The following is a 12,851-nucleotide window of genomic DNA, read 5'->3' on the forward strand; positions in this document are numbered from 1 at the left end:
TGCCAGAGGAAGAGGAACTACACATCAGGGCAGACTCTACTGAGGGAGCAGTGACCAGGAGGAGGAGGGCCAGGGCACCACGAGGGATGCCTTATGAGCTGTGGTGCCCGCTCACCAGGAACGAGGCCAGCTTCCTACAGAGCTGCCTTATGAGGAGCAGGACCTCCAAGAAAATCTGAGTTATCATACTCAAGCTCAGATCCAGTGTGGCACCACACAGAAGAGGGTCTGCAGCCCTCAGGAGGTACAGGTCTGGGAGTCCCTAGGACAGCCTGGTGTGGAAAGGATCAAGGGCTCAACGAGGGCTCAAAGTCACAACCCAGGTCTTTGTGCCCATGGCTATGGCTGTTGTCTCTGCCACTGAGCCCTTAGAGGAGACAGCTGATCGTTAAAGCACCAGGGCCTCATTGCCTCCTCACCCCCACCCATGAAGCAGGCAGGGGTTGTACCATTCTCCTGCACTTGGCCATGCACATCCCCAACTTCTACTGCCCCACAAAGAGCCCTGAGCAACCTGTCAAGGCAAAGGATCTCCCTTCATGTGTGCCATGTGACAAGACCTGGCCCTTGTGCTTGGTGACACACATCCAGTTTTCCTACACCTCAGTGTCACCTTCCCATTGCCTTTGTCTCCTTGTCCTCACTGCCTCCAGGGTTCTGCTCTAACGAGCTCCAAGGGAGGCTGTGTCAGTGCTGGCCCTCAGGGGGACACTGCAGGAAACTTGCCTCTGACTTGGACTTCTGGAGAGCTGTCTTCAATTGTCTCTGAGTGCCTGAGGTTCGTGGGCTCATCAGCAAAGCCCCCAGAGGGGTGATTGCAGTGCCTTGATCTAGGCCTCTGGTGCTGAGCTGGGTTGGGCTCCTGTGACAGATAAAACTCATTTGAAAAGGGATCCTGGTGCAGAGAGACAGCTGTGCCCAGGAGCAGCTCCTCTGCACAGCGCAGCAGGGCTGGGGGCTCTGACCGCAGCTGGCACACAGAGAGGAGAGAAGGAGAGAGGGCTTGGAGGCAGTTGGCAGTGGGAGGATGCTGAGAGCTGCCTGCAGGAGAAACCTGCACAGCCCTTGACAAGGTAAGTGTCTGGCTGCAGGGCCATGCAGCTGCAGGTCCTGGAAGGGTCTCCTCCTGCTGGGTGTTGTTTCTGGGAGGGCAGTGGGCAATGCAGTAGGCTTTGAGAGTCCTGCTGGGTTGCAGTGCGAGGTGAGGAAGTCTGGCAGAAGCCCCTTGGAGTGCCCTAAGGCAGGTGCCCCCGGTCAGCCCAGAACACCCTGCCCTGGCTGGCCATGCCGGGCTCTCTGTCAGCTGCCCCATAGCTCCTGCAGCCATGGAGGTGCCCCTTGGCAGGGCCCTGTTGGTGGCAGGGTGCTGCAGGGCAGCGCTGAGCACAGCCGCGTGGGATGGGGTCTGTGAGCACGGGCAGGGGGAAAGAAGAGGTGGGCGCAGAGCAGCAGCTCCCGGCAGGGACAGCTGCAGGCAGCAGAGAGAGGGGCAGGCGGCCAGAAGGAGCTGTTGGTAGAAACGCAGTGGCAGGGGGGATTTGGGCACTTCGTGGCCATGCCCTGCGGTGCAGATGCCTTCCCCTGGAGCAGCCCCTCCCTGGCCTCCTCTCCCCCTGCAGCCCATGGGCTGTGGGGCAGGCATGGCCAGCAGTACAGGCAGAGCCCATATGAGGAGAAGCTCTCAAACTCTGGCTTGATTTGGCCCTCCTTGATTAGCAGTCATCTACATTTTTTCTCAGGGAAACACCTGAGAGCAATTGTCCTGCAGCTCAGAGGGGTGACAATTGCCTGCTGAGAACTGGTCTGATCGACAGAGCTGCTCTGTTCAGTCTTCACCAAGGGACAGTCTGTTTTCCTCCTGGCACCCACAGGGTTTCTCTGGGAGTGCACAGGAAATGTCAGGGAGCTCAACCATCCAATACCTCTCCTAAGTGTTATTGGGATAATAGGAACAAAACAAAGGAAACAAAATCCCTGCAGCTCTGCCTCTGTATTAAGATAATTTTTTTGCAACAACACTGCAGATCTCATGGATCTGACCAGTGGACGGAATGTAATTTTCCCCCATGTTTCTGCCTCTCTCCAGCTGCACAGCAGGAAGGACTTCTATGGAGTCACAGCAGCCCCCGCTCCCAGTGTCCCTCTCAGCCAGCACCAGCCACAGCTCAAACAAGAAAGATGCAGAAAGGTTCTTCTGCAAAGAGAGAGGCTCTGTTTGGGGGTGCTCTACGACACACAATAGGTTTTCCTCAGAGAAATCTGTTTTAACATTTTTCTGCATTTTCCTCTTTAACAGAAAACTGTGTTCAATGTCAGAGAATGCCCAACATCAGCTCTGTGAGCGAGTTCCTCCTGCTGGCATTCGCAGACACGCACGAGCTGCAGCTCCTGCACTTCGCGCTCTTCCTGGGCATCTACCTGGCTGCCCTCCTGGGCAACGGCCTCATCCTCAGCGCCGTAGCCTGCCACCACCGCCTCCACACCCCCATGTACTTCTTCCTCCTCAACCTCGCCCTCCTTGACCTTTGCTGCATCTCCACCACTCTGCCCAAAGCCATGGCCAATGCCCTCTGGGACACCAGGGCCATCTCCTGTGAAGCATGTGCTGCACAGGTCTTTTTCTTTCTCTTCTTTATATCAGCAGAATATTTCCTTCTCACCGTCATGGCCTACGACCGCTACATTGCCATCTGCAAGCCCCTGCACTATGGGAGCCTCGTGGGCAGCAGAGCTTGTGCCCAGATGGCAGCAGCTGCCTGGGGCAGTGGCTTTCTCAATGCTGTCCTGCACACGGCCAACACATTTTCCCTTCCCCTCTGCCATGGCAATGCTGTGGACCAGTTCTTTTGTCAAATTCCACAGATCCTCAAGCTCTCCTGCTCAGATGCCTACCTCAGGGAAGTTGGGGCACTTGTGTTTAGTGTTTCTTATAGCATTTGGTTGTTTTGTTTTCATTGTGCTGTCCTATGTGCAGATCTTCAGGGCAGTGCTGAGGATGCCCTCTGAGCAGGGCCGGCACAAAGCCTTTTCCACGTGCCTCCCTCACCTGGCCGTGGTCTCTGTGTTTCTCAGCACTGGCATGTTTGCCTACCTGAAGCCCCCCTTCATTTCCTCTCCATCCTTGGACCTAGTGGTCGCACTTCTGTACTCAGTGGTGCCTCCAGCAGTGAACCCCCTCATCTACAGCATGAGGAACCAAGAGGTGAAGGATGCAGTGAGGAAACTGTTTCAATACATGCTTCTTAAGCATTAGTAATGTGTTCAGAAGATGTATTTCTGATAATATGCAATTTTGATTCATATTATAAAATATCATTCTTATAATTACTAGTGCTATCAATACATTATCATTAATAATAATCATACATTATCATTAATAATAATCATAAAAGAAATAAAATGTTATTTGGGAAAATGATACAATATTTTTAAAATTATTTTCCTCTGTTAGTATTTTTAAAATATTTTATTTTGTTTTTAATAATATTATTCTTAGCATTCTAAATGTTACATTTTGTGTTTGCTTTGACCATATCATCTAACATACACAGAGAACCAGGCTTCCTTGGTAGAGAAAGACAATAAAGATATCATCAGAAATTCATTGGTCTCAGTATTCCTCTCTTCCCATCTCCTCTGGTGCTGTGGGAGCAGCCTCAGCAACCAAGAGGGGCTCGGGCCAAGAGCCCAGCTGCCACTTATTGTATTTCGATTAGACTTTGTGAATCTAGGTGACAGTCCTGTCGTCTCTATAGCAGGGCCAGCACAAAGCCTTTTCCACGTGCCTCCCTCACCTGGCCGTGGTGTCCATCTTTCTCAGGCCTGTCATGGTTGCCTACCTGAAGCCCCCCTCCATTTCCTCCCCATCCCTGGACCTGGTGGTGGCAGTTCTGTACTCAGTGGTGCCTCCAGCAGAGCACGTCCTCATCTGTAGCATGAGGAGCCAGGAGCTCAAGCATTCCTTGTGGAAATTGATTGCAAGATGTGTCTTGGATGCAAGAAATTTTTGATCTGCTTCTGTACATATATTGTAATGCAAATAATTGACGGAATAGCCAGTATACCTGTTTCGTTTTGTTTTGTTTGTGGTTGTGTTTGTGCTTTTTCTTATTACATTAATTCAGCTAATGAGCACCCATTAAACTGATATGGATGTACCTGTTGAATATAGCTCATAGACTCTGTGAATGTGAAGCCATGCTCTCTGTGAATTTAACCCCAGTCCACCCCTATCTTCAGCTGCTTGTCCCCTCGGGGCAGGGCAGGGACTATGAGGTCCTGCAGCAGTCCCATGGCATTGGAAGAGGCATGTGAGGTGACAGGTATGTGGTCAGATCACAGGCCACAAGGAGGAGCTGGCTGGGAATGCTGGGATGAGGATCAGGTGTGCCTCAGGATCTGCTGGACCTGCAGGAGGCACATGGCTGTGAGGGAGGCTGGGAGGCCACTTCTGTCTGTGCAGCTGATGGACCAGCAGCAGAAATGTGGCACTGATAGGGACCGTAAAGGCCAGAAGCATGCTCAAGGCACTGAAGATGATGGTGAGGCACCTTCTGTTCCGGTCAGGTGATAGACCACAGGAAGGCTGATGGCATGGGAGTCATGCTTGAGGTATAGCTAGTGAGACCATAGAATCAGAGGATGTCTCCTGTTGGAAGGGACCTTAAAGGTCACCTAGTTCCAAACCCCTGGCCATAAGCAGGGATGCCTCCTATGAGATTAGGTTTCCCAGGGACTCATCTACACTGCTCTTGAACAGCTCCAGGGATGGGGCATCCCTAAGGTCTCTCAGCAACCTGTTCCAGTGCCTCAGCTCCGTCTAAGTGAAGAGTTTCCTCCTAACCTCTAATCTAAATCTTCCCTCTTTTAGCTTAAAACCATTCCCCCTTGTCCTATCATTATCTAATTGAGCAAAGAGTCACTCTACATCTTTTTATAAGACCCCTTTAAGTACTGAAAGTCACAAAGAGGTCACCCCGGAGCCTTCTTTTCTCCAGGCTGAGCAGCCCCAGCTCTCTCAGCCTTTCTTCATAGGAGACGTGCTCCAGCCCCTTGCTCATCTTTGTGGGCCTCCTCTGGACTTGCTCTAACAGATGCACACCTTTCTAGTGCTGTGGGCCCCAGTCCTGGATGCAGGACTCCAAGTGGGGCCTCACAAGGGCAGAGTACAAGGAGTAGAAGTAGAAGTTACCTCTCTCCACCTGCTGGCCACTCCTCTGCTTATGGAGCCCAGGATGCAGTTGGCCTTCTGGGCTACAAGCACAGAATGTACTATCTCATTGTCGATCTCACTGTCTATGTCATAGATAAAGATATTAAACAGCACCAGCCCCAGGACAGACTCCTGAGCTACACTTGTCACCAACCTCCACTAGGACATAGAGTCACTGAGCACCACTCTCTGGGTGTGACCTTCAAGCCAACTCCTTATCCACTGAATGGTTCACCCATCAAATGTGTATCTCTCCAATTTGGAGACAAGGATGTCATGTGGGACCATGGCAATGGTCTTACAGAAGTCCAAGTAGATGACATAGGTCAATCTTCTCTTGTTGTCTGAGGTGATCACTCCATCTCATGTTTCCAACATGATGGAGCTTTCTTTGGTAGTAGGAAAGAGCAGCAGAAAAAAACTGCCACAAAGTGTGCATTGGAAGGATGGCACTGGCCATGAGGAGGAAGAAATGTCTAGGGGAACAACTGGTCTTGTTGCTAGTAACAGAGGCAAAGAAGGCATTAAGTGTCTCAGCCTTTACCTCATCCCTTGTCACTGGGTTTTCCCCCAAAAATCCAATAAAGGATTATGATTCTCCCCAATCCTCCTTCACTTAAAATAGTTTTTTTTTTTAGTTATTATTATTATTTTTTATTATTTTTTTTTGTCTTTGACAGTAATAGATGGATTGAGATCCAGCTGGGCTTTGGCCCTTCTAATTTTCACCTGCAGAGCCCCATAACATTCAGAACACGATTCCAGAGAAACTGACAGCATGCATGAGAAGAAAGCGCAGCAAATGTGGAACCTGACAGCCTTCCATCCCCTGCCCTTGAGTGACTGTGCTGCAATTCCATTTAGCTGGTTACTCCTGAAAAATCCAAATTTCCCTGCAACTCTTGCTGCTGCTGCTGTCTAGTCAGAGATAGCACAATTACACTAAGGTTGAACTGTCTGCCTGCTGACATTAACAGCTGATAGAATCGAACATCACTGTGGGTGAACCTTGAGAATCTGCAGGATTTTGACTTCAGAAAACTCTTGACTTTCACATGGAGAAGAGCCCAGTCCTGTACCAGAGGAAGAGAAACCCAGGGCAGCCTGGGACATTGCTGAGTGAGTAGTGCCCAAGAGGAGGAGGCCCTGGGTACAATGAGGGATGCCATACAAGCAGTGGTGCCTCCTCACCAGGAACCAGGCCAGCTTCCTACAGAGCTGTCTTACGAGGAGCATGGCCACCAAGAAGATCTGAGTTATCAGACTCAGCTCAGATCTGCTGTGACACCACAGAGATAAGGGTCTGCAGCCAAAAAGGAAAGATGTGGAGGTCTCGGAGTCCCTAGGAAAGCCATGTATAGACAGGGTAGAGGACTGTGACAAGGCTGAAAGTCCCAACAGGACTAGGTCTTTGTGTTCATATCTATGGCTGTTGTCTCTGCCACTGACGCCCATGAGGAGACAGCTGATCGTTAAAGCACCAGGGCCTCATTGCCTCCTTGCCACCACCCATGAAGCAGGCAGGGGTCGTACCATTCTCCTGCACTTGGCCATGCACATCCCCATCTCCTAATGCCCCACAAAGAGCCCTGAGCAACCTGTCAAGGGAAAGATTCCTTCCTTGAGTAGGGAGTCAAGGCCTGGCCCTTATGCGTGGTGACACACATCCAGTTTTCCTACACATCAGTGTCACCTTCACACCACCTTTGTCTCCTTGTCCTCACTGCCTCCAGTTTCCTGCTCTAACGAGCTCCAAGGGAGGCTGTGTCAGTGCTGGCCCTCAGGGGGACACTGCAGGAAACTTGCCTCTGACTTGGACTTCTGGAGAGCTGTCTTCAATTGTCTCTGAGTGCCTGAGGTTCGTGGGCTCATCAGCAAAGCCCCCAGAGGGGTGATTGCAGTGCCTTGGGCTGGTGCTGTGCTGCTGAGCTGGGCCGGGCTCGTGGGACAGAGAGAGCTCGTGGCAAGAGGGCCATGGAGCAGAGAGACAGCTGTGCCTAGGAGCAGCTCCTCTGCACAGTGCAGCAGGAAAGAGACACAGAAGCACAGACACAGAGAGAAGAAAAGGAGAGAGGGGCTGAAGGCAGTTGGCAGTGGGAGGATGCTGAGAGCTGCCTGCAGGAGAAACCTGCACAGCCCTTGACAAGGTAAGGGTCTGGCTGCAGGGCCATGCAGCCGCAGGTCCTGGAAGGGTCTCCTGCTGGGTCTTGTTTCTGGGAGGGCAGTGGGCAATGCAGTAGGCTTTGAGAGTCCTGTTGGGTTGCAGTGCGAGCTGAGGAAGTCTGGCAGAAGCCCCTTGGAGTATCATAACCTAGCTACCCCTGGTCAGCCAGGAGTGTGGTGGCCGAGCCTCCTCCAGACACTGCAGGGGATGCAGTTTGAATATTGGGATACCCCAGCTTGTGAATATCCAGAGCAGTCTAAGGGGTGTCCTCCTGGTCTGCAGGCTGCTCTCCAGCAGGATGCAGCTCTCTCATGGCATCCTTGTGCCCTTGCAGCATCCAGGTACCTGAAGGAGGAGACACCTCCGTGTTAAGGCCATGCCTGGATGTGCTGCTGAATGGCTGTCTCTGGGAAGCTGGAGTGAGGCTTCTGCAGCCCTGGTTAGGATGGAAGAGCTGAGATCCTGCTAAGACCCCATGAGACAAGGTGAAGATTCTGTCCAGATGCACTTGGACTCAGGCTTTTCTGCTCTCAGTTTTCTTTTGTTTCTTCTCAGGGAAACATCTGAGTAGGATGGTCCTGCAGCTCAGAGAGGTGACACAGAGCAACTGAGAACAGGACCACTGGGCAGAGCTGCTCTGCTCAGTCTTCACCTAGGCACAGCCCTTTTGCCTCCTGGCAAACACAGGATTTCACCGTGAGTGTACAAGTAATGTCAGGGAGTGTCAAAATCCAATACCTCAACTAGGATAGGGCAACTAGAATAAAATAAAGTGAGGGAAATAGTTGCAGCTCTGCTTTGCATTCAGCTCAGTCTTTTGCAGCAATACTTCAAAGCTCATTGATCTGACATTTGTCTGAATATGAGTTAGCCAGCCTTTTGTTTTATTTCCATTTTCTTCATAGAAGTCTGTTCTAACTTTTTTCTGCCTTCTCCCCTTCAACAGACAAGCAAGTACAAAGTCAGAGAATGCCCAACATCAGCTCTGTGAGCGAGTTCCTCCTGCTGGCATTCGCAGACACGCGCGAGCTGCAGCTCCTGCACTTCGCGCTCTTCCTGGGCATCTACCTGGCTGCCCTCCTGGGCAACGGCCTCATCCTCAGGCCAGTAGCCTGCCGACCACCGCCTCCACACCCCCATGTACTTCTTCCTCCTCAACCTCGCCCTCCTCGACGTGGGCTGCATCTCCACCACTCTGCCCAAAGCCATGGCCAATGCCCTCTGGGACACCAGGGCCATCTCCTATCAAGGCTGTGCTGCTCAAGTTCTCTTTTTTGTCTTCTTCTTTGGTTCAGAGTATTCAATTCTAACTGTCATGGCCTACGACCGCTACATTGCCATCTGCAAGCCCCTGCACTACGGGAGCCTCGTGGGCAGCAGAGCTTGTGCCCAGATGGCAGCAGCTGCCTGGGGCAGTGGCTTTCTCAATGCTGTCCTGCACACGGCCACTACATTTTCCCTGCCCCTCTGCCACGGCAATGCTGTGGACCAGTTCTTCTGTGAGATTCCCCACATCCTCAAGCTCTCCTGCTCAGATGCCTCTCTCAGGGAAGTTTGGGCACTTGTGTTTAGTATTTTTTTGGCCTTTGGTTGTTTTGTCTTCATAGTGGTATCTTATGTGCTGGTATTCAGGGCAGTGCTGAGGATGCCCTCTGAGCAGGGCCAGCACAAAGCCTTTTCCACATGCCTCCCGCACCTAGCCGTCGTCTCCCTGATGGTCAGCACTGCCATGTTTGCCTACCTGAAGCCTCCCTCCATCTTGACGCCATCCCTGGACTTGGTGGTGTCACTTCTGTACTCAATAGTACCTCCAGCAGCGAACCCACTCATCTACAGTATGAGGAACTGGGAACTAAGGGATTCCATCAGGACTCTACTTGAATACACACATCTTCAGCAAATTCACCTATAATACTACGCCTAATATTAGAAATCCTAGTTTTTCTCAGAAAGAAAATAATATCATGTCTTCTGTTATTTAATGTCTGTATTATTATTTTCTCTCAGTATTTCACTTGTGAATTAAATAATATTATTTTTACCCCCCCTAGAATCAATTATTTTCCTATTGAAGACGGCTCCCTGTGTAGATAAAGCCAATAATAAAGCCATTAGAACTTCACTGGTCTTGGCTGCCATCTCTTCCCATCTCTTCTGGAGCTGGGGTAGTAGCCCCAGCACGCAGGAGGGGCTCAGGACCAAGAGCCCAGCTGCCACATGCAGGAGCAGCCCTGGTGGCCTCGGGGCTGCCCCTCACTGCCCGCTGGGCTCTGCCTCTCTGCTGCCTTTGGTTTGGGGCTGCTGCTTCCCTGGAGCACTGGCCATGGCCAGCAGCAGGATGTGGCATTTTCACTATTGCTCTTTAGGCTTCCACATTGTTCTGGGTAAGCCCTCAGATCTCAAGTACCTTGGTGACAGTCCTGTTGTCTCTGCAGTGGCATCCCTGTGGCTGCAGGCAGCAGCAGGCACTGTGCAACCCTGGGTCAAAGCTGCCTCCCTGCTAGCACCACAGTAACAAGAGGGGCTGCTGAGGGCAAACCCAGGACCCTGGACACCTCTTCCAAATGTGCTATCAGGAACACAGCCAAGGGGTTGCTCCCTTCTCTTCTCTATTCTGGGTGTTCATCATAGAGTGAAGGACACAGGCTGAAAGTGGTTCCTGAGGAACCAAGGGCAGGACCGAGAGCTCCCGTTATGGCAGAACTTGCCTAAGGCAAAGAACTTGCCTAAGACAACTGATCTTAAATTTATCTGCATGGGACTGCACCCCCTGCAGTGGGGCAGATGGCAAATTAAAGCCTGGAGAGGAATCTGAAGCTGCCAGGAGATGTCAGGAGATCTGCAGGGACATGGTGCTCAGTGGGTAGTGCTTAGAACCTCATAAAATGTATGAGTATCCAAAGACGGGTCTGGTAAAGGAAAAGGGGAATCTGAGGATTTGAGGGGCTAAAGGAGGGCTCTGCAATGCCAGAAGACGTGGTGGAGAGCCAGCAGGTGAAGGCCCGTAAGACTGCAAAGCAACAGTAGAGACCTTCCTTATAGGCTCCTGGGCCAGGTCTGGTGCAGCACTTGCCTACCCTTTGTGCCCTCAGAAACACCCCATGGTCCTGCCCAGCACTGCCCTGTGCTGCTGAGCCATCAGGGCAGGTGGAAAGGGGCTCAGCAGCAGAGATCCCCATGGACGTAGGCCTGGTGCCCACCCTGAGCAGCATGGGCAGGGGGGGAGACCCCCGGGGATCCCAGGGCACGACAGCCCCTGGTTCTCACAGCAACACCGCCAGCTTGGGGCCCTGAGGGAGCACAGGGAGGGAAGCAGCAATGGCCAGCCAGGCCAGCACGGACACAGTGCCCTGGGTAAGGCTCTCTGGGAGCAGGGATGGCCCTGGGGAAGAGCAGGGCAGCATTGCTGGGCCTTTATAAAAGGAGAAATGAGAAGGAGAAAGCTCTTTGTGCAGGCCCCTGCTCAGGGCAGGCTGCTCTGTGGCTGGGCCAGGCCTCTTGTGCTGGCCTGGGGAGCGGGGCTGGCCCTGTGGGGCACAGGCACTGTGTGCTGGGGATCTGCCAGGCAAGAGAGCAGGGCTCCTGCAGCTTCACAGACCTCCATCTCCTGAGCTGGGGCTGGCCCTATTGCGGGGGCTGCTGGGGAGGCCCAGAGCCGCCTTTGTGCCAGTAGTTGCGGTGCCTTGTGAGGGGCTGGGGCTGTGGTGGCCGTACCCAGAGCCCTGCAGCAGCCTGCGGTGGGCACTGCCCTGGGGCCAGCACAGCCTGGGCTGCTGGGCTGGGAAGAGGGCAGGGAGGAGGAGAGAGTTGGGCAGGGGCTGGGCTGGGCAGTGCCCGGCAGAGGGCAACAGCAGCGTCAGGGAGCGGTGGCAGCATGCAGGGGAGGGCTCCCAGCAGAGCTTGGTGCTGCAGAGCCAGGGCTGTGCAAAGGGAGCCCAGAGCTGCAGGGGAAGGGTAGAGGAGGCCACTCTGGGCCCTTGTTGGCCTGGGCAGAGAAGGAAGGGGGCCCAGGGCATTCGTCCCTTCCCCGCAGCCTGCCAGGACCTGCAAGGCGCTCATGGAGTGTCCAGGGCCAGGCTGTACCCCATGGCCACGAGCCCTGCCTTCCCTCCTCCTGTTACACTGTGTGCACTGTCCGCAGCAGAGGGGACCACCAGCCAGCCCCTGCATGGAGCTCTGCCACCCGCCTGGCCCCGGCCCTCTCCAGCGCCCTCCTTGCTGCAAGCAAGGAGGGCGCTGTTACTCTCTGCAAAGCAGCCCCTTTTGGTACAGTGTTTTGGTTGTGTGACCAGTGATGGTCACCCACAGTTGTGGTTGCTGTTTTTGAGCATTTCTTGCACAGCATCAGGGCCTTCTGTGGCTCACAATTTGTGAGTTTTACTTGGTTTTGTTATTCTGTCCCCAGTTCCTCTAGAAGAAGAGAAAGCAGGTGGCCGATAGGTGTTTATCTGCTGGATGCATGGAGCAAGGAGGTGTCCGTGGTGCCAGAAGATGGAGGTCCGTGAAGCTGCAGGAGCCCTGCTCTCTTGCCTGGCAGATCCCCAGCACACAGTGCCTGTGCCCCGCAGGGCCAGCCCCGCTCCCCAGGCCAGCACAAGAGGCCTGGCCCAGCCACAGAGCAGCCTGCCCCGAGCAGGGGCCTGCACAAAGAGCTTTCTCCTTCTCATTTCTCCTTTTATATAGGCCCAGCAATGCTGCCCTGCTCTTCCCCAGGGCCATCCCTGCTCCCAGAGAGCCTTGCCCAGGGCACTGTGTCCGTGCTGGCCAGGTCAGCCATTGCTGCTTCCTGCCCTGTGCTCCCCACAGAGCCCCAAGCTGTCGGTGCTGCTGTGAGAGCCAGGGGCTGTGGTGCCCTGGGATACCCGCGGGTCTCCCCCCTGCCTGTGCTGCTCAGGGTGGGCAGCAGACCTACGTCCATGGGGATCTCTGCTGCTGAGCCCCTTTCCATCTGCCCTGATGGCTCAGCAGCACAGGGCAGTGCTGGGCAGGGCCATGGGGTGTCTCTAAGGGCACAAAGGGCAGGCGAGTGCTGCACCAGACCTTGACTACAGCACTTCAAAATGCATATCATCAATTACTCTGTAGTCTTATGGGCCTTTGTCTGCTGGCTCTTCACCACCTCTGCTGGCATTGCACAGCCCTCCTTTAGCCCATGGACTCCTCAGATTCCCCTTTTCCTTTACCAGACCCTTCTTTGGATGGTCACACATTGTATGAGGTTCTAATCACTACCCACTGAGCACATTGTCCCTGCAGATCCCCTGACATCTCCTGGCATCTCCAGATTCCTCTCCAGGCTGGAATCTGCCATCTGCCCCGCTGCAGGGGGTGCAGTCCCATGCAGATATATTTAAGATCAGTTGTCATCTCCTTAGGCAAGTTCTTCCATAATTGAAGCTCTTGGTCCTGCCCTTGGTTCCTCAGGAACCACCCTGGGACTTTCAGCCTGTGTCTTTCACTCCATGACAAACCCCC

The 12,851-nt window shown here is 53.4% G+C and overlaps 1 protein-coding gene and 1 pseudogene across 1 annotated transcript; both read left to right on the top strand.

Moving 5' to 3' along the window:
• The first annotated feature begins 2,319 nt into the window (after positions 1-2,319).
• Positions 2,320-3,253, top strand: LOC116501427 (annotated as a pseudogene).
• A 5,477-nt stretch (positions 3,254-8,730) lies between these two features.
• LOC116501341 (olfactory receptor 14C36-like) lies at positions 8,731-9,288 on the top strand (the record flags this gene model as incomplete). The annotated part of the gene is made up of 1 exon (XM_032206857.1): positions 8,731-9,288. A coding segment is annotated over one exon (558 nt), but the record flags the coding sequence as incomplete, so codon positions are not given.
• Positions 9,289-12,851: the final 3,563 nt, after the last annotated feature.

This window comes from Aythya fuligula, chromosome W (genome assembly GCF_009819795.1).
Source record: "Aythya fuligula isolate bAytFul2 chromosome W, bAytFul2.pri, whole genome shotgun sequence".
Lineage (NCBI taxonomy): Eukaryota > Metazoa > Chordata > Aves > Anseriformes > Anatidae > Aythya > Aythya fuligula.